The sequence below is a fragment of the Cryptomeria japonica genome, chromosome 10 (assembly GCF_030272615.1).
Source record: "Cryptomeria japonica chromosome 10, Sugi_1.0, whole genome shotgun sequence".
Lineage (NCBI taxonomy): Eukaryota > Viridiplantae > Streptophyta > Pinopsida > Cupressales > Cupressaceae > Cryptomeria > Cryptomeria japonica.
In genome coordinates this window covers 899,323,821-899,346,631 of record NC_081414.1, presented here as the reverse complement: position 1 = coordinate 899,346,631, position 22,811 = coordinate 899,323,821, and the positions used below count along the sequence as shown (strand labels likewise).

General features: G+C 39.0%; 1 protein-coding gene across 2 annotated transcripts in view; it reads right to left on the bottom strand.

Moving 5' to 3' along the window:
• Positions 1 to 21,246, bottom strand: part of LOC131046277 (uncharacterized) — a 93,912-nt gene extending 72,666 nt beyond the window's left edge. The window contains exons 1-2 of one of the 2 annotated variants that reach the window (XM_057979982.2): positions 20,703 to 21,246; positions 20,556 to 20,607 (exon numbers count right to left, since the gene is read on the bottom strand). In XM_057979982.2, coding sequence (XP_057835965.1) covers positions 20,556 to 20,607; positions 20,703 to 20,714 — 64 coding nt within the window. In that variant the 5' untranslated portion in view covers positions 20,715 to 21,246. The remainder of the gene's footprint in view (positions 1 to 20,555; positions 20,608 to 20,702) is intronic. The other variant, XM_057979976.2, reaches the window with a different exon arrangement.
• Positions 21,247 to 22,811: the final 1,565 nt, after the last annotated feature.

The window sequence follows — 22,811 nt, the reverse complement described above, 5'->3', positions numbered from 1 at the left end:
TGGTTTTCTTGCTTTTGTTTGGTTTTTTGAGTGTTTTTTGAAAGATTCTTGAATGCTAAATGAAGCTAACTACTAATACAAACTAAAATAAAGCATAACACATGAAGAAGATAAATAAAATAACTTTCTTTCACTTAAAAACACCGGTGTACATACCATTAATTGAGCATATAGGTCTGATACAAATTTCCAGCAGATGGAATATAAAAATCAGCTCCAATATTAGCTACAAACCCCAAATACAACCTAGGGTTTGATGCCCTTCTTTCGTAAATGGAGCGGCTGGCTGAAAATAAGCTGAAAATGAGTGGTATTGACCTCTAGAAGGTCTGCCCTGCAATTAATTGAAGAAAGTTTGCCCTCCAACTGATAAATCTGCACTCAAAACCCCGACTAAGGCTGCCAACTGCACACTGAAACTGGATACTGATGAAACCTGTCACCAAGAGAGATGGGTTTTCATCAAAATCTTCAAATTCTCCCAGAAGTTTGCGTTCCTGGAAGCTCCAAGCTGCTCAAACCCTCAAGCTTGCTATTGTTCTAAAAATTGATGACATAAGAATGAATGCAAAAGATAGGCAAAATGGCGTTATAACCTCCCCAAGAAGTTCGATCTAATTTGGAGTTACTATTTGGCCTTAAAAAACTAGGTTACTGGGTTCGCCCCTGGGCCGCCCTAGTACGGGTCCGGGTTCGACCGGGTCTGTGGTACGGGTCCGGTTCGACCTGGGTTCGAAAAACCTAGAGTGGGTTCGACCCTAGTCAAACCCAGTCGAACCCGAGCCCCTGGGCGGCCCATAAAGTCAAAAAACATTGCAAAATTAAATTTTTTTTCAATTCCACCTTGTAAAAAGTGAAATTTATAACCTAAAATTGACTTCTAAATCATTTTATTGACTCATTTCACCTCATTTGTGTTGCAAACAAAAGTTTTATGAGAGCAGGTTGAAGAAAGGGTGAACAAAATTTGGCTTCCAAGATCAAAGAGGAGGAGTTGAAGACTGATTTTTGAAGCTTCAACAAGTGTTGCAGCATCATTTCCATACATTTTCAAGCTTCCATTGGCTGCAAGAGGTAGGTTTTTAAACATTTTTTTCCAACTATTTTTGTTTCACAAATTGTCAAACATGAAACTTGAATTTTTTTTCATTATTTAGTTTTTGTTTTTGAATATGTTTATATTATTTCTTGCCATAGGAACTAGAATGGCATCTACATCTTCCTCCATTGGCAATGAACAAATAATTGCAAAACAAAGAAATGATCCAAATTCTCCCTTATGGAAATATGTGGACATTATAAAACAACTTCCGGGAGGTGGGGGATTCCATTGGAAATGCCATGGATGTGATATTGAACGTAATAGTTCATATTATCGGGTGGTAGGCCATTTGTGTGGAATAAAAGGAAGAGGCATCAAAAAATGCCCTGGAAAAAATGGTAAACCTATACCAGATGAGACAGTGATGAAATATATTAGTGAGCATGAGGCAGCAGAAGAGAGGGAAGCCCGTAGATTGAACCAAACCGCATCAAAGAAAACAAAGGGAATGCAAGGCCATTCTAATCCCACTATTGTAGTAGAAGACCACCCCTTCTTTCCCACAAATGAACCTCAAAGTGAATCACCCTTGACATGTAAAAGAACAAAGGGGCCTTTAAAAACAGCATTCCAAAATGAGAGTAAAGACAATGCTGACGAAGATATAGTAAGGTGCATTTATGCAAATGGGTTGTCATTCAATGTTGTTCGCTCCCCATATTGGAAGCAAATGATAAAAAGTGTTAATGAGGCTCCAAAAGGGTATAAGGGCCCCGGTTATGAGAAGGTACGTGGAACATTATTGGAGAAAGAGGTGAAGAGGGTTGAAGATGCATTGAAACCCATAAGGGATTCACGGGTTGAGACAGGTGTAACAATTGTTTCAGATGGGTGGAAAGATGCTAAAAACCATCCCTAGATCAATGTTATAGCGGTGTCCCCTAAAGGGGCAATGTTTTTGAGAGTTGTGGATTGTGAGGGCCAAATAAAAGATGGCCAATTTATTGCAGAAATTATCATCTCTGGCATTGAGTCTGTGGGATCCCGCAATGTTGTCCAAGTCATAACGGACAATGCAAAAAATTGTAGAGCTGCTGGTTTGTTGGTTGAGCAAGCTATGATCACATCTTTTGGACACCTTGTGCGACACATTCACTCAATCTTATGCTACAAAGGATTGGGCAAAAAATAAAATGGATCAGAGATGTGTATGCAAAGGCTGAAGACATCCAGATGTTCATCACAAACCACCACATGTCTCAAGGGATTTTTAGAACCTATTCAAATTTGGAGCTATTGAAGGTAAGTGAAATAGTAATTTAATTTTACATTTTCTGATTTTTTTTAATTTTCAATGTTCATAATATCATTGTGTAAGCTATATTGTGTATTCTTCTTTAAAGTTTGGCTTTATTTTTTAATCATTTGGCATTAATTTGTGTTATAGGTTGCTGAGACCCGTTTTGCATCAAACACAATCGTCTTAAGACAACTTGTGAAAGTTAGAGTGGCAATAAGCAATATGGTGATCAGCACCAATTGGACTATATGGAAGCAAAGTAGCACTGAGAGGGCAGAAAAAATTAGGGATAGAATATTGAGTGAGAAATGGTGGGATCTTGTTACATATCTCCTAAGTATCACTGAGCCCATCATGAGCATGATTCGCTATACAGACATGGATAGGCCTTGCATAGGTGAGATTTATGATGGCATTGACTCAATGCTTGAAAAAATAAAGGTCACTATAAATGAAAAAGAGAATGATCCTCAGGAGAAATTCTTCAAAGAACTGGAAGTAATTATTGTAGAAAGGTGGAATAAGATGACCACTCCTTTGCACCTTCTTGCCTATGCCTTGACACCTAAGTACTATAGCAATCAGTTTCTTGATAAACCAAGAAGGATTCCACCATGGAGAGATCTAGAAGTATCTGATGGGTGCAGCATTTCTTAGACTATATCCCGATGATGATTTGCGAGATGTTGTTACAAATGAGTTCATAGAATTCGCAAATGGGAATGGTCTAAGTGTTGATGCACTTCGTCATAGATCCAATAAGGATGCTCATAGCTGGTGGTACTTCCATGGCACATGCTTCCAACACCTACAACCCCTCGCTATAAAAGTTTTATCACAAGTAAGTTTAATTAATTAAAATTTTTAATTTACAAGTTTTAGTTTATTTATAGTTTACTTTGTCTTCATAGGTTGCTAGTAATTTTATTTTTATTAATGTATAACTTTAATTGTTTACTTTGTCTTCATAGGTTGCTAGTTCATCTGCTTCACAAAGAAATTGGAGCACATACTCTTTCATCCACTCTGTAAAGCGCAATAGGCTGCTATCAAAAAGAGCGGAGAATTTAGTATATGTGCATTTAAACCTACATCTTCTTTCACACAAACAACATGACTACACACAAGGGGAAACAAAGACGTGGGATATAGAGCCAGAGCATACTAATTTGGATGCTCCTGCTTCTCAGCTTCTTGCATTGACACTTGATGACTCGGAAATTGAGCCAACTTATAGTGCAAGTGCAAGTGGCATTGGCTCATCTAATGTCAATGTCAACGAGGAGGAGGAGGAGGATGAATTAGATGATCCATTTGATGATTAAACTTTAAGTTTATATTGTTGAAAGTTGAAACAATGATACTTGAATATTTTGTCATTTTGATATTAAACTTGATGTATATGATGCTATTATGGTATGATCATGATGCTATGATTACAAGTTTATGTTTGTTTTGTTGTTTATATGATGCTATGTGACATGCAAATTTTAATTCATGCTTATAGGCTTCACAAATATCAAAATATATATATATATAAAAAAAATTTACATGTTTTTGTACTAACGAACCCAAACCCCTTTTCAAAATTTTGCCGTACCGGCGTACCGGGTTCTTCGAACCCGAATCCGTGTCCGAACCCGAATCCGTGTCCGAACCCGAACCGGCAATCTAGTTAAAAAACATAAAATATCATTGAGGATCTAATTCCTCATTGTGAATTTGGCCCCCTTTTAAAAAAACAACTTAAGTTACTAGGATGGGGGCACTTTTCACTATTCATCTTATGTTTCTCCGTTCCTATTCACTTTTTACTATTCACATAAGGCCAACTTTAGTATTTCAATTCTAATCATGGATACAACTCCAGAACTCTGATTTGAAAGGCTCGTAAAGCTCCGAGCTGGGCTCCACAAACCCCGTTTGGGTCCCCAAACCACCCTATTGACCTACGGGACCCTAATAGTAGGTCAACCTCCACTAAAGTCTGAGATGCCTAAGGAAGGGACATTACACTCAAAAGTCAACGTACTACCTAAAGATACATGGAAGTGCCTCAAGAAGCCAACTCTTTGGCCACCAAAATTCCAACTAGTAAGCATCGACCAACAAGAAATCAAGCCATCAAGAACATTGATGGCAGGGAAAGTGGCAATAGGACCCAACAATTCCTCCTGAATTTTGTGGTCATCTTGTTGCAAAAGAAAGTGTATGATGCATTACTCGAGAGAGGATGGTTGTTGGTAGCCGAAGCCGATCACAACTAGAAAAAGAATACAATCTCCATTAAGAACAAGGGTCAAATGTATTTAATGGGTTTTAAAGAACAAAGTCGTCGGTGAGGAAACAACTTCCTTGAATTCATCATTTTCAGACTCTATTTAAGAATGAATAGAGATTCAATTTTCGATGGAACTAAACAACAAAGGAATTTTGGAGTTACAGTCATGCTCAAAGGATGAAACAAATTCTACCTGTGACCTATTTCACTAGCAAATAGAGGATTATGATGTATTTTCATCAACTTGTAATTCTCTTTAAGCTACCACTCTTAGTGAAGAGCAATCGATGAAAGCATGCAAAATTATAGACTATAAGTCTAAGAGTATGAAGAGCAAAATATTTAACATGGAGAGTACAAATACTTGTCAAGGGAAATCAACTTCACAAAAAATTTGGGGAGAGAAAGAAAATTAGAAGAAAAAAAATATATTGGAAAGGAAAAGGAAAAAAATAAATTTCAGTGGACAATATAAGAGGGATGATTATAAAGTGCAATGACTTAATTATCAATCCATAAAGCAGAGCATAGTGAAGTTGCTTTCGAAAAAGGAAATAAAACATAAAATGTAACAAAGACAACTAAATACTCAATTAGTTGTACGATCTACATTCACTGCCACCGTACATCCATCACTACTAATCATACAGTAGCAGAAAGTTCATATCATCATATGGAAAAGTTCGGCCTCCCTCAACGTACAAGAAGTATCCCACTCCACAATACGTTCGTCAATCTCCCTTGGCGTTTAGACTTTGGCAACGAATGTACAACCTTGGTCCTTGTTCATCATACAACCTATTATCCTCAACATCGTACAACCTTCATGTGTTATTCCCAACATACAAAATTGGTCCTTGTTCATCAATGGCCTAGCATCATACGACTTGCTTGTGTCATTTGCAATGTCAGACTTCCTTGTATAGTCACTTGATCTATCAAAACATACGACAGACTCCATTCATTCACACTGTATGGTCTCCACCCCTTGTACAGAAACCACAATCTATTTTCATTGACCACCCACCACTTCCACATTGTATGGCGACCCTCACACATGATACATCATCGATGAAGGCAACCAACCATCATGTGTTTCATACGGCAAGGTTTAGACATAGTATCATTGCACATAATTCACCTCGCACAACATCAAGTCATACACCTCACTCATCACCTTGCTTGACATAATGTACAACGTGGGGGTCATAACATCCTACGACCGCTCAATAACATCATCTAGAAGCAAGTGTTTGTCTTTACCACTCGGCGACGTTCTTCCTTCATAGTATGGTGAAGTGGATTCTTCACGAAACATCAACCTTAAATGTTGCATACATTGGTTAAACACTCCAAAATATCTACTTTCAAGCTTTATCAGCACTTCTTTTTTACTAAGACATTGTCTTTGGCTGCCCCTCGAGCCCGCTAGGTGCATACCCTTCATCTCACTGGGGGTGTTGCCCCCAAACCTCCATTGCACTAATTTGATTTTCCAAGCATGGTCCAGATTTGAGCTTGCAAAGTACAGCCATTGTCTACACTATCATTATCAGCCTTCCCTCATGTTATTTGATGTTTACTTATCGTCTAGAAGACGACTTTCTTTTTTGAGAGGGACTGATGTAGTTAGCGTACAATGTCTACTGTTCAATGGTATTGGTTATCTGGCTATGTATTAATCGTTCATATTAAGTGTTTGTCGACATAGGGTAGTTATAAGTGTTGGTTGGTTGATAGTTGTGTTCCTCTTGGCAACCGTTGAGTCGTTTAAATATATTGTTTATCATCAAGGAAAGTAATATGATCTAGTTGAATCTGAATAAATATATATTTTACTCCTTTATCTAGTATCTGTGATACCAGGTTCGCCTATCTGAAGGCTCTAGCCCGAACCGGGTCTATAGATCCTAGTTCACCCTAGGTTCGCAATGGGTGAACCCTGGTCACACCCGAGCGAACCCGGGTGAACCCAGGTTCGTCGGCTGGGTTAAGTCAAATAAAGTGACTTTTAAACATTAAAAAAATAAAAAAATCTGCCTTTTTCAATCAAAAAACCCTAATCTTCCCCTTGCTAAATACATTTGAAACCTAAAACAACTTCATTTGCTCATCTATTCTCTCTTGGTTTCATTTTGGCATTTTGAAGGGCAAGTGATAATTTTTGAAGGAGATCGTTCATGGAGTGCTTGATGAAGGTGGAGAGCTTGCACAAAGGAGATTCAAGCACTTAAGGTAATCATTTATCCCTATTATTTGATCTTTTAACGAATTTTTCAAGTTTAAAATAAAAAAATGATTTAGAAAAAGATAAACAAGTTCTACTATTTTTTATAATGTTTTTTCATACTTCCATTAATTTTTACATTGTGTAATCTTTGTTAAATTATAGTCTCAGTCGTAACTAAATTGTATCAAGCGTACAGAATACTAATTCTGTTATTAACGATTTAAATAAGATTGGAATTTAGTTAGTGTTTAACTAACAGATTAACCTTGCAAACATTTAAGTTGGTTAAAGTTATGAACGCCGGTGTAGAGGATTGTGGCTCCACACAGGGGTCATGACCCTATGTGGAAGCACGTGTTTCCACATAGGATCGCGACCCCCTGTGGGGGCACGATTCCATGAAGACAATCGCATATATATGTCATCCTCCATATTGTTACTTGGTGTTCGTAGTACATAACAAAACAGATAAAGATAGGTGACATATATATGCATTTGCCTTCATACCTACAGAGGCAAATCGATAAGAGACTTAATCGGTTCTTCATTTCTTTGATCTGACTCTAATATAACAGAAATTTAAAGCTACAGTAAATCTGATTGCACATAAACAATAACAGTCTATTTTACATTTACAATCTTGCATTTTTATTTTTTTTAAATTATAATTTAAAAATGTTAAATTTCTTATAATAACAAAAAAAACAAAATGGCAACGAGTTTGAGTTCAGTGGGTGGGGGTTTACAAGACTCAAAACCAATAATTTAAAGTTGATAGAGGATCTCCTTTATGGAATTATACTATAATGCATTGTTTACTTCCTACGGTGATTTGTTCAAGTTCACAGAATAAACAAGAAATACACACAAAACATATAACAGCAACTCCAATTATATTCAAAACATAAATTAACATTAACAGTCACAACAATATGGCAGAAAGATGTTTCCTATATTGCATTCCAAAAACTAGTACATCATAATTATTGTTGGGGTTCCCTTACATGGCAATATATACTACCTAGCAGTTGGCCGAGGTACCAACCATCATAATTGACACGAGAACCCACATGGCCGACTCCACACATAACAAAAATAACATAAACTATAACTTAAGAGTTTTATTCCTAATTGCCGCCTAACATCAGCCCTCCCAAAAAAGAAGTCTTCTAGACAATTGAACAAAATGGAAGTTGATGAAAGAAAAATTGGAACTAATGTGGAGAGGGATGAGAGGGCGTCCCTGGAAGTACAGACGACTGAGAAGTGCCAACCCACTGCTGAAGCTGCTACAGGCGCTGGGTGGCCGCAAGTTCCCGCTCTCGTGCCATCTTCACCATATGGGCCGCCTCAAGTACTTTGTTGCGAGCTTTTTGAAGCTCCTCGCCCTGTCCGTGCAACTCCTTATCCTTCTATGCCAGGCTAACTTCCAATACCGCCACCTTGGCCGCCAACTCGGCCTTCTCCTTGCCACTCGCTTCCAAGTCCTGGACATAATTAGCCATAGTCTCCTTGGTGCAAGGGCACTTAGCAATTTTTGTTGAGTTTGTTTCTAGGATGTTGGAATCATGTTCTTAGCTTTGTAATAAGGCCAAGAGGCCATTGAGTGTGTGCTCAAATGATTGTTAGGGCCCTAAGAGACTCTGTTTGACCAATTTTGGCAAGTGAGCTCTTAAGGGTGTGTTGACGTGTATTTTATACACCATCATACACAGAATAAAATGCCAATAGGCATCTTATCCTCTCTTGAGAAAAAGCCTCTAACTGCTGAAGATTCGCATAAAGGATCAGTTAGGAAGACTCCAAGGTTCTGGTTAGTAGGGTCTCTACGTGTGGACAAGCTTCCAGCGGTACGATGTGATTTGTTGTATCCTTCAAGGGGTCTTACGCTTCCGAAAGTTCAAGATTTTACTAAACTAAAGAAACTTTTCAAAAAAAATAACAAAAGGATAGGGTTTTCAAGGGGTATAATCTAGTCTAACCCTAAGAATGACTTCGTGTGAACAAGACTTGGCAAGATTCAACCAACTTCAATTTTGCCATAAGATAACAACTCAATTGAAATTGATGCGATCTTCTAAGGTAACAAAATGATTTTCAATGCATCAAAGATCAAAGACACTACCACGAAGGTACATATCCAAGACACAATAATGATTGAAGGTTAAGTGATTCAAGGTATTCTCCAGTCGACCACGCAAGGCGTTCCTACAATCAGCAAGAAGCTAGTGGTTTGGATTACGAATCCTACCAAAGATCAAGTCTCACACTATGTCCTTCAAATTAACACACTACTTTGATTGAGCATGATTCAAGTAAATTTAACAACCATGAAGATAACCAAGAAAGTTGCAACAAAACACCATTACTTCAATATTTCATTGATTTCAAAGTCATCATGTACAACAATTGCTTGAATTCCTCTCCTCAAACTCAATCTTGCAACAAAATAAAATTGCTTCTAACTTCTAATCTCTTAGCTATCTCTCTTCTCTATTACAAAAAAAAAAAACCATTCAAATGAAATGAAAATGAGGGTATAAATAGCATCCTCAATTACAATGAAAGGTCCAGATTGAAAGTAGATCAACGGTTAAGATCATGACACCTAAACCCTAATTAGGGTTTGTTACAAATGGCCTCCTTTTTACTGAACAACATTAAATGCATAGCCAAATATTAAATTTGGCACAAAAACCTAGGAGACATAAACCAATGACAAATAAGATGCCATGTCATCTATAACAACCTCTCATCTAGAATCTTATTCCCTTTCCAATTCTCTTTTTTAGCATATGCAATGAATCTTGACACGATTCCTTCAATCTCTGCAATTGGAATCTCGGGAAGATTCTTCATACTCTCTTCCAAGTGGATGACCTGATCGAATGCATCTAGAAGAGCTGCGTCCCAAGTAGATTCAAGTTCCTTTGTTCTTTCAATCAGGAGCATGGTGGCAAACATTTGATCATATTGCTCGTCTGTAACATTTGCGTCCTTGCAAAAGATGACCTTGATTCTATCCTCTAATTCCTGCATATCCACATCTGTCTCAACCTCGATCCTTCTGCCAAGAATGGTACGAAGTACCTCAAATACTCTGTCTTGGATCGGATTGATCACCTTCTCAACTTGGCTACATCTTGTACTAATGTCCTCAAAGAAAACACTCTTCATATGGAGTAAGGTTGACCACTGAAACAAACTGTGAGATCCTCCATCCAAGATCTTCTCTTGCGCTAAGACCTTCCTCGATGTGTGTCTGATTACTTTCAAGATAGGGATGATAACATCTTTGGTATGGGCAAATGCGGCTACTATTATCATCAAATTGTGGATTATCTCAAGAACCTGGATAGCTTGATGAATAATCTTCATCATCCTTGTTACAAATTCTATGGCCACTGTATGAGATTTATCCATCCAAGTACTTGTACACTGGACCATATTCCTGAATCTTTCTGCCTCATTGATTGATTGAAGTGGAAGTGCCTGCACTGGTGATCTAGCTGGATCCTGACGTCCCAAAGGTTCATTGATGTGACTGAAATATGTCCTCCATGCACCGACCTCTCTCTCAAGCTTTCTATTCTTCTCCATTTCTTCTCTAAGCTTGTCTTTCAATGCTTCAAATGAATCGGTGGCATCATCCAACGTCTGCTCTGCTGTGGATGGTCCTAGCTCAAAAGTCTGTATATCATATTCCTCTGCCAGGATCTCACCTTCATATTTGTCTACTGCCGGTGTAGCTATCTGCAGTTTTCTGGATCCAGTCTCATCTCGAATCATCTTGGACATCTTGGTAGCCTTTCTCTTCTCTGTTACTTCGTGAGAACGTCCAACAAGGCTCTCTAAATCAATTGCATTGTCCTCGTCCTCTACTACGATCACCTTGGTTAATCTTTCCTTCAACCAATCTGGGATAGCCGATCTTGTCTCTTGAACTTGAATTTCTTTATGCACTATTTCCTCTTGTCTGGGAGGAGATGTCATTTCATTGTCTTCTTTATCTTCATCTAACTCATAATCTTGGAGAGATCCATCTGGTGACCCTTGTTGTGCCTGTCCTGTGCTTGGTCGGCCACTCTGTAAATCCTGCATTTCCTGATGAAATCCAAAGGCAATCTAGAATGCATTTTTCGTTTCACTTCAAGATCATCTAAGAGATTCATCATAAAATCTTCTATTTGGTACTCATGCTTAAACTTCCTACCGACAGTTTCCTCTAAATGTCCATGTGGATCAAAGCTTTCTCTCAAAGCAAAGGTTGAAAAAGAATACAAGGCTAACTCCTTCTCTGCGTCATCCATAGCTAAAGCATTAGGACATACCTCAACTAAATTGCCCAAAATGATAGGTACTGGAACTCCATTCTGATGTCTGTGTCTGAATGCCTTCGCATACGCTGCCAACTGTCTTGTTACTTCAAGTAACACAATTCTGTCTGTCGGATATCTCGGCAACATGTATGGAGGTAAAGGACATCCATGCACTCTAATATAAGTGAATTTCGGAAACTGAATAAACCAAGCACCGTACCTCTTCACCAATTCCTGTGCATCTTGAGATAATCTGTTGTGAATCCCACCTTGCAATGTCCTTGTGATGTTCATCGTGAAGGTATCATTAACTAGCTTGTAGTTGCTTCCTGGCGGATGATGCAAGTAGGCATAGGAATCACAAGCTCTGACCTCGCCGGGTCCTCTTCCAATCACTCCTCTGTGAGGTAGTCCTGCGTACTCAAAACTCCTGATCAAGGCATAGATGACGTATGAACTCATGTGGAAGGACTTAGTAGCCTTGAGTCTCCTCAACTGTACGTCCAAGCAATGGCTAATCATCCTAGTCCAATGTATCGTACCCTTTCCCTGAACAATCACCTGGATGAAGTAGAACATCCACTTCTCAAAGTAGAAGGCGTGAGGGGCTCCTGTAACTCGGTTGAGCATCGTGATCAAATCTCTGTACTCCTCCTGGAAATCAATCTTGTGCGGTGTGTTCGGGATCTTGCTTAGACGGGGACGGCTCTTGAGTAACCAGTTCTTATTAATTATGCTTAAACAAGCATCTGGATCATCTTCGTACATTGACCTGGCTCCTTCTATGCTCTTGTATATCATGTCCCTGTGTTCTGGAAGATGGAAAGCTTCACTTATAGCTTCCTCTGAAAGGTACGCCAAAGTGTTTCCCTCATTGGACACGATCGTTCTGGACTGTGGATCATAGTGACGAGCACACTCGATCATCAACTCATGGCACTGAACAGCTGGAGGAAAGCCGGCCGCCTTAATGATGCCACTCTCGATTATTCTCCGGGCGACAGGTGATGGCTTGCCAATGTAAGGGATCTCTCGAAACTTCATCGTGCTGAAGTTACCCAAGTTAGTATATCCAATGTTGCTCCACTTCGACACGATCTTGGTCTCCACTTCTTCGGTCTTCTGATCTTCCTTCATCAGAGCTGAACGACTGGTGGATGCTCCCGCCTTCGGGGTCGCCATACCTACACAACATTTCATAATGAGAAACTAAATCTTGCAATGTATAACATAGATTAGAGAATATTTTAGGAAACTTCATGATAAGTCTTTGAGTTATCATTTCCTAAAAAACGATTGAGCTAGGAATTCAAAATTCAAAATTCAAAATTTAAGCCACGACGATCTAAAACTTAAAACAATAAAACCAAATCGCCATACCTCACGAGAGAGCTAACTCTAGAATGCAAATGAATAAAATCGCCTAGGCCAAAATTGACGTTAGATCTCTCTTCAACGTGATTTCTTCTTTAAAATATCAACTTCGCCACCTTTGATATGTTCTTGATGTGATCTCCAAGTTCGCTCAAATGTAAACTTCAAGTTCGAACTCCTTTGAATAATAGTTCGCACCACTTTGCTTGTAATGAAAGCTCGCACTTGAATGGTAAAACGATGATGTAAGAATGAAGGTTTTCACCTCCCTTTATAAGCGCTTACCTCTAATTTGCTTAGGCCGACTTTTGTAAAAATATAGCAATTAAAAAAACGATTTTAAATCAATAATAAAGGCCGACCTCCATATCTTAGCGCTCCATTTGATTTTTTTTTTAAATTAATAATTAATTATTAAATGCCTTTATTATTTAAATTAATAGATTTCGATTTTTTACAAGGCAAAATAATTAATTAATACCAAGCGCAATATTTAAATGCCATTTAATTGATTTTTCAAAAACCCTTCGAACTTAGCATTTAAAATAAATTAAAAATGTTTATTTAGCGCCAAAAATTTTGAAGATGGGAAATACATACCTCATCGCCCTGGTCCCTGACTGAGGGACAGGAGCGATCCATCACTTTGTCTTGATTCTTACAATTTTTACGTCCAGGGTCTCCATCTCCACGTTGAATTTGCTATTTTTGTTGGGTCCTTCGAGCTAGATTGACTTGCATGTGTGAATGAGCGCCTTTTGGATGTAATATCGCCCTGGTCCCTTGGAGAGGGACAGGAGCGATCTTAATGTTTTCATTTGAAATTCTCCATTCTTGATATCGACTCCCCTTTATTACCTTTCAAACAACGCTTTGAACCCTTTGCAACTTTCTTCGAAGGAAAATAAGTGCTTTGGCAAATATCGCCCTAGTCCCTTGGAGAGGGACAGGAGCGATCCTAGTGTTTTCTCCTTGATCTTGCATCTTTGATCTCAAATTTCCATCACGAGGCGAATAATAACCTTGTTTCTTCATTCCGTACTTGTTCCACTTGAATTTTACAAGGCATTTAGACGTTTGGAAGGATCATCGCCCTTGTCCCTTGGAGAGGGACAGGAGCGATCTTGAAACTCTAGCCAAAATGCGTTATCTTTTAACCTTGGTTCCTCGTTCATTGCCTCTTAAAGGGCGTCCTTGATCTTGTATAAACTTGCCTTGACATGCATTTGAAGGAAAATGAAGGATCCTATGCAAATCGCTCTGGTCCCTTGGAGAGGGACAGGAGCGATATAGCCTCTTTGTTCAATTTGATGATCATTTAACGTTTAACCCTTTTGCATATCACCTTGTTATGATGCCTTAGACCTTGTGTGATCCGCAAAAACCTTGACTTCACGTGATTTTTGAGAGATTTAGCCAATATGATTAATATCGCTCTGGTCCCTTCTTGAGGGACAGGAGCGAACTTAGGTATTTTGAGCTCGTGCTTGTTTCGACCAACTTGCAATCACTTTCATATTGTAAGATGAAGTCCCTTGATCCTTCTTAGCCGCTTGGTACTTGGTAAATTTTCAAAATTTAGAGCCTCACAAGGATTTCGCTCTGGTCCCTTGGAGAGGGACAGGAGCGAACTGGGGTATTTCTTTGCAAGTCCTTCGATGTTGGCGACCTTTGATGCTTTGTGCTTGATTGGAACACTTCGAAACGTCCTTGCCACCTTGTTCTTTGTCTTGGAGTGTCTTGAACTTGGAGGAAAAGGCATCATAGTCATTATATCGCCCTGGTCCCTTGGAGAGGGACAGGAGCGATCTTGCTCTTGTGGGCTTCATCTCACTTTATCATCTTCGAAAATTATCTTCAACGGATCCGTTGTACCTCCTTTCATTCATCCATGCCTTGGGATTGATTGTAACTTAGCAAGAAATTTGTCTAAAACAAAAATCGCTCTGGTCCCTGCCTGAGGGACAGGAGCGAACTTAGGCATTTAAGTCCCTTGTTGACGTTTCATAATCTTCAATTTATCTTCAACGGGTTCAACTCACCTCCTTTCTTGCCTTCAAACTTATAACTTGCTTGATTTTTGCCCGAATTTTGCCTTATGAAGAATTTCGCTCTGGTCCCTTGGAGAGGGACGGGAGCTACAAAGAATTTCGCCCTGGTCCCTTGGAGAGGGACAGGAGCGATTTTGTCATTTTGGGTCATTCTCCTTCACGACAGCATTTCCAATTATATTCATTTGGCAAAACACATCTCCTTGGATCTCTTCAAATCGTCAAGTCGTCAAAATCCTGCAAGGACGAAGCAATATTTGATTTGTAGCTCCGGTCCTTCACTGAGGGACAGGAGCGATTTTGACTCCTGGAGGCATTTCCGTGTTTGTGAAATTCTTCAATTTATATTCAACGGAAAGATCACGCCTTTCTCTATCACTTCCATTTCAAAATTTATCTTGACTCTGCAGGGACAGTAAGATATTTGAAAACGAGCTCCGGTCCTTCACTGAGGGACAGGAGCGATTTTGCTCCTACAGGCCAAAATATCAAGATTTCACAAATTTAATCACTTCACAAGGCAAAAACAAATCATTTCAAATGCCTAGGATCAAAAATCAAAAGGGTCAAAATTTGGTCAAAATTAGTCAATTGGACAAAATTCACATTTCATCTTCAACACTTAGACAAATTTAAGCTCTGCACTCAAAATTTCCAATTGAAAATAGACCATTTTGGCGAATTCATTGCATTCAAAATTGCATCCTACGAAAGGAGGCTCAAAAAGCTCTCAAAACTGACTGGATTCTGGCCTGAAAAGACGGCAATTAAAACCCTAAGGCTTGACCCTAAATCCAGACAATTGACTGACTAACAAAACCCTAAAAAACGAAGCGAAAGGCGAGCAAAAAAAAAAAAAAAAAAAGAGCAAAAAGAGGGGGTCCCCATTTCAAATGGGGCGATGTGTGAAATGGTCACAACAGGGTGCCAAGTAGAGCACTTGCTAGGATAAGTTGTTTTGGGGTTAATATAGGTTGGTTGGTGTTATTTTGGAGTTGTTGAGGTCATATGAGTCATTTGAAAAGTGACCAAGTTTGGGTTTGAGCAAAGTTGCTCACCAAGGCAAAAATTGCAAAAGTTGCTCATAGCAACTTTGCAACATTTTCACTAAATCTTGTACACCAACAGCTAGTTGGTTGTCACAATTGGTTGTAACTACTCCAAGGCCAGTATAAGGCTTGGAAAGACCGATGATAATCGGTTGTTGAAGATCTGAAGCAAATAGACAAGTTTGGTTCCCCATTTGGTGTGTTCTTCCAAGTTATTGCCTGTTCTTTGCAAGTTTGTACAGCCTATACGGATTGACACTTCCAAAACATGGACATGGATTGCTAGACTGGTGTCTTACCTTTATTTTGTTTTTGATTTGGAGTCTTGAAGTGGTGCAGTTTGTAAATAATCTTCATTTTGTTGCAGGCAGGTTCAAAAGTCCTAGAAACCAGGGTTTTGAGACCAAAATGGCTCCAACCTAACATTCTATGGTGGATACTCACTTTGAAACCTTGTGGAATGTTAGGTTGCAATGTATTCTATGTTTTCTTTTAGGTTTTGAGACAGGGGAAGCTAAACCAAAGATTTGCCACCATACCCTAGGCTTGGCACATTGAGTTGGCAAGCATTAGGTAACATGGATAAAAAGCCCTAACTGGGTGAATCCGATGGATGGAGGTGAAGAATGGTTGGATTGGAAAACCTCATGGAAGTACAAACCCAAAACTATCATCAATTCACTTAGGCAATAGGACTAGTGAAGGTGTTTGAGCAAATCCCTACTTTTTAGGCCTAGGAAGGGGCAATTAGGCCTAATTAGCCCTATAAGGGTTAGATATGTTAATGACAAAACCCACCTCCGGTTTTGAGATATTGTATGTAAACCCCAAAAGGGTGTCTGGAACGTAAAAGAGTTCATAGGGTTGTTAAGGAAGTTTAGCAGATAAATGTCGAATAGCCTGCTGGCAGGGCTACAAGAATTAAGTCTTCTATTAGGCCTAAAAGTGCAGTTTGTTTGTAAAACTTGGAATCGGTAAATACCAAATTTCTTGAGGAAGGAGTAGGGTTCGAAAGCCATACAAAATCATCCATCCTTATGTGTGTGATGTGGGAAATGAAGATCCTGTGGTAGAGGGGTTGAACTCTCAGGTTGAGTGAGAAAGGGGGTTAGTAAACCAGGCCTCCTAAGCAAGAGAATGGAGCTCACAAAACAACAAGTGCTTGTCCTAGACTAAGAACCTTGGGAAGGTCAGAGAGGGTAAGTCTTGTAGACCCTTGGAGGGTGTGAGGTGTAGAATCATTGGATGGTTCTAGTGTAGCTTGGAGGAGATACCTAGACAAGGTAGCACAAATAGGTGAGAGTCAACTCCCTCTACATCACTCCTCCAAGGATGTGACCCGAGAGTGTTCCTGAGCCAACTGCTCCTGGCTCTTCTGCATGTGACGGGCCAAAGTTTTTCTAGCACCCTTGGCTTCTCATATCGCCCGATCTCGTTGTGCTCTCACAGCCTCCATCCTCACTATTGCCGTCCTCTGATGCTTCAGGACTAGGTTTCGGAAGGTTGTCTCCACCCCACGCAAAGAGCCATAAATGTAGTTCTCCTCAATTACTATCACATTGGCCATTCATGCACTAATCATCTCGAGGGTTTCCGAATTTGGCCATCCTTTGGCCGTGAAACATTTGAAAAAATCTCCCACGTAGTCCTCCCTGACAAAGGATAAAAGTCGCTCAACCACTCGAGCCACCCTGGGATCATGTCCAAACTCTACATCCCTCACAATGTGGCTGACATCATTCAAGAATTTTGCCATTCCCTCCAATTGAGACAGGCATTGCTACATGGTGTCGAGTGGGTCCATTGGGTTCGGCTTCGCCAACCAAAGTACTAGTTCCTCTCCATGAGCAGAGGAAGATTCCTCTCCTCCCATATGTTCCTAAACCATCCTATTCGCCTCCAATGCCTTCTGGTGCATCTGCGGATCCTCTCCCTCTTCGAAATCTCCTCTGTCAATGCTGATTTGGTTGTATCCAGAAATGAGTATATCTCATGGCCAGCCACCTCCTCCAAAATACTGTCAATGAATGGAATTGGAAAGGGATCTTTAATTGTTACGGCATTTAAGCAGCGAAAATCAACACATAACCTGATCTAATTTGCTTCTTTCTTCAGGGAGATAATGATTGGCGAGACCTAATCACTAGTTTCCACCTTAAAGATGATGCCAGCCTCGAGCATCTTCTCAATTTCTTCATTCACCTTTGCTGCATAATTCTTATTCATTCTGTACAGCCTCCTCCATACAGATTGGGTGCCAGGTACTAGGGGTATTCTGTGTACGCACAGTTCTAGATGTATTCCCTTCAAGTCTCTATACGTCCATGCGAACACATCCTTGCATTCCAAAAACAAATTAAATGTTGTCCCTTTCAGTACGGGGATACAATCGTCCCCAACCAAGATCACCTTTGGGTTGTCATCATCCCCCAAGTTGACTTTCTTCACGTTGGATTCTTCGTCCTTGATGGCTTTATCCCGTTCAAACCGGTGCGCAAGTGTATCATCCACCCATGCGACACCCTCATGGTACTCCTCGATCTCACATATTTGCAGCATGTGGCAATCAGGGTGAAACACTTCGTAGTCTTCCATCTGCAAGTGGAAGAGTCCGCCCAAAGAGCTAGTTTCGTCCTCTGAGCATCCCTCCAATTCTAATACCCCTTCGTCGTTGGGTTCCATCTTTTCCCTACCATCTTGTGAACCCCATTCCCAATTATGCGAGTCATCCGAGTCAGAATCAAATGATGCCAGTTCCTTGCTTACCGCCTGGTTCTTCAAGTCAATCACATATTTATACCCTTCACTTTCGATGGAGTGTGTTCCTTTTCCAGTTATGATTTGCCTTCGCCATGATCAACCAACCTCTTCTGAGGAGGGCATCATAGGCCTTTCTCGCCAATGGAATGACCACAAAGTCAAGGAAAAAAGGTTGTGTGCCAACCACAACCTTTTGTGCCATGAGCGTTCCCAAAGGTTTGATGCCATAAGTTCAACAAATGAAGTTGGTTCAATGTTCGAATCCAATTCTAAATCTGGAAAGAATTGTAGAGGATCATTATGATGTGACATCATCACCAGAGGAAAACGAGTTGTTTAGCAACTTCAGAGAGTTTTTCTACCAATGCGCAGAACAAATACAGCACTTGAACTGCAGAATTTTCATTAAAGACCTGCTTCTACCTAACTGGTGCAGGGTCCACAATGTTGCCCATTCTGAAATAATGTGTTCATTGTGTAGGGCAGCATTATACCAAGTATGCAAGAAACACCCGGATGTGTTAAAGACCCATACATTTAGCCGAGAAGGTACTGCTTCGCCCGTAGTTCCCAGAAAGGAAGTCGCTAGGAGATGGGATGGAATGGGATGGGATAGGAAGTCAGTTTAGGGGTGTAGGGGGGTTAGGATGGGGTATAAGGGGTAATGAAGTTTAGGATATGTTGTAGAAAATGAAAGGTAGTGGTATGTAGGAAAGTGAAGGAGGTTAAGGGATGGGGGTATGGAAGGTATATGGAGGATAGGAAGGTAGGGTGAAAGGAGGTATGGTAAATGGAAGGAGAGGTTTATGGATGAAATGTTAGGAAGGTGAAGTGGAAAGGTTTATGGAAGGGATATGAAGGATGAAGGAAATGGAAATGAGGAGAGATAGAAGGGAGACGATCGGGTTTGGGCATCCACTTGTAGTGTTGGGAAAGGCAGATCGGAAGCTTTGGAGGGCAAAGGAAGTGTTGTACCTCACTTCATCCTAAAGAAAGAGACTTAATCAACCTCTGAGCAACTACAAATAAGAGGCTAATAGCAAGGACATAACAACTACCAACAACTAAGCTAAGACAGCTAGCCTAAAAAGCGAAAAAGTGGGGGTCCCCATTTGCAATATATACGGACGAACCCAACCCACGAACACAAAAAGAAAAAACAATTTGCCCAAACCCACGAATTGGGTTCACGTCCTCGAACCCGAACCAATTACTTAGTCTGGAATGCATTGTCATCTTTATTATTAATTCATATATTTAATTTATCAAATATAGCAGTAAACAATGGTGTTCCAAACTTCCAAATGAATGTGATAAGAAAACTGATAATCAATCTTCTTAATTTGGCATTCTGTCTTCATACTGTGGCTATCATTAAAATGGTGCCTAAAAAACAACAATATGACAAATCTTTATCAAAATCAAAGAAAACGATAATTTTTCATTTGCCTACAAACCTCAAAAAAATTAACAAAACTTCAACCTATAAGAAAGATTTTTTTCACACCCAAACTTCAAAATTCAATCCAATAGATGCACCTGTGAATCCTATGCAAATCCACCAAGGTTGGCTAAAATGGGCTTTTTTAAGGATTTCCATCCGAGGGTTGTTGAACCGAAAGCACAAGCTCTCAAAGAAACTCCCAAGAAATAACAAGTCAAGAATGAATTACTCTTTGGCTCCCAACTCTTTTATATCCCATCTTTAAGAAAATTACTTAATTTCCTTTTCTTTTATTTCATATTCCTACTAATCCCAAAAAATTAAATATAAATAATCCCAAAAAGCTTAGGACTTGAAAATTTAATTAATTAAATAATCCCTAATAAAGCCCGAAATTAGCCTACAGGAATTAAATAAGCTAAAAGGGACACTTCCAGCTACTCAGCGGAAGGGGGCATTACACTGTGCCAGCAAAACTTTTCTTAATTTTAACGGAAATAGGAACATTAAAATCTGTACTGAGATAGACTTTGGCACCACATGCTTCTAAAATGTGAAGTATAGCTGAAAATACATAATGTAAATATCATATTAAAATTCAGATATCAGCAAAATCTGTCAATCTTGTTAATCTGCCTATGAGAAAGAATACTTCTGTGCACTAAGGTAGGTGTTGATAAGAAGCTTTGGTTTATGATTGCTAACCTATGTAGTTGAATTGCCTACGTTTTCCCTCACGTACATCAGGACCAAATTTCTGCCATTAAAAAATGCAGTTATAAATTGAGTAAGAAATATTATTTTACTTTTTTCAGAACCAAAGCACGCTAATACTGGAATGGCATATGTTACCTTAGCTAGCATTACGGCATTGAAAACTTCATCTTCAAGGGAAAGCACCCTGTAAAACCATCAAACATATAAATGCATGCATCAATTGTGTAACGAACATCGAGAACTCAAAAACAATTTGAAAAGCTTGTAGTTTTCATATTTCTCCTAGTTCAGGAATCTTCTTTCTCTACCCACACAAGAAAATAAAAGGCTCCATGTATATCACACAAATTGTATACATTAAGATGACAAGCAGCGAGTTCATTGGAAAAAAGCCTGGGATTCTGTCTCTGGTTTCCGCTTGTTTGTGCAGAAACAAACCATCCTAAGGAGTACTGTATATGCTATTATAAAGAATTTCCTGTCTTGTGTATATTTCATCCATATGCATATGAGTAGCTACCATCTTGTATATCTTCTTCCTTTGTAGGAAGTTATAGACACTATGTGATAGCATAGAGGAACAAAGAAAATCATGAGGATTGCATTATATAGACAACTCACAAGGATGACATTTCACCTGTAAAGAGTTAGGAGACATCAATGATTGGAGAAAATGCAATAACAAGAAACTTCAATGAAACATTGTACAACAAAAGAAAAAAGACATGTTAAATTGTACATCTGAATGATGATTTCCAAGGTCCAAGAAACCAAATTGGTCTAAAGGACACTTGAAGTTGTCATCGTTATCACATATTTTATCTATTAATTTGTTTACCAAAATTGAAAACCTATGTGAAGCATTTTTCAAGTGGTATTCTCTGTTGCAAATAAAAGGGAAAATAACAGATAGAATATAATTTTTCTAATCCTGAGATCAAGTAACTAAAATATGGAGGAATTATAATGGCACTTAATGGACTCAGATATGGCACTTAGGGTAAAATTTAAATTTAGATTGCAGATTCTGAAGATCTAACCAAAATACTAAATCAAGTCCAAAAGGTAATTCAAACTGACATGACAAATATATTGTAACTCATTTGGTTCTTGGCCAAAGACAACAAATTTCATTTGATAACATATAGTACTGCCAAGGAATTAGATTATCCTAAATGACCAATAGATATATGTCCTAGCGAAATAGATGGCATAGTTATTCTATACTGCTGAACTAGAAACTGAAAATTGCAAAAAAAGCTGTGATTGTACTTGCAGCCCTTAAATAAAGTTGGGGACACCTGCACACTCTAAAAATGGACTGCACTCACACCTGATCTGTCAGTGAGAGAAAATACTCTTCCTCTAACAGATGAATAAACATGTACAGTTATACAGTGATAGAAAAAATGGATTACTACATAGAGGGAATAAACATCTATAACAATTGGGGCAACTTCTAACAAAAGCTGCTATATAACCACAATGACTAGATACAATGAAACTACTAGTAGCCTCACACAAGCTAGCTACATAACCACATTAAGAGTGGTAATTACCTACTATTAATAATTTACCAACCATCACTACCTATCATAACCTTTGTAAATATTATATATGTGACAAAATATGAGCTTTTGAAGCAAAATAGCTCATTTATGTGATATAAAAGAAGTATTGTGTTTGGGAACATAACAACTTTGCTGTGTAAATGAACTCTTTTGTAATGAGATCATATGTCACAACTCCATAATAAATGTAAATGGTGGTAATTAATAACTTAATAGCAGTGTTACCCAGAGACGCATTTCCTAGGTAAGACTAGGCCATCCCAGGGATTGGGGGGCAGCAAGGGACAGCCCCTCATGTATTAACTATTAAGTTACATCGTGTATATGAATTTATGAATTTCAACTCTCATTTGAACTCTCAATTCAACTCAGTTGCTATATACAATGCATATGATGAATGATTTATCAAAGTTATCATATGAATATTTTAAATTTCTCTATATATTTTAAATTTTCCCTATTTTTTATATAGGCATCCCCTCCGTCCCAAAAAATGGCCAAAAAAAAAACCCCGAAAACCTGTTTCCCCATCCCTCTGTCCTGGAAACTTTGGGTAACATATCTTAATATCGTTAGTGATACAAGAGCATCCTAGGGATAGTGCAATCTTGCATCACCCAAACAAAACTGGAGAGTCTTAGGCATGGGCATTGGGAGGCTTCATAGAACCAAC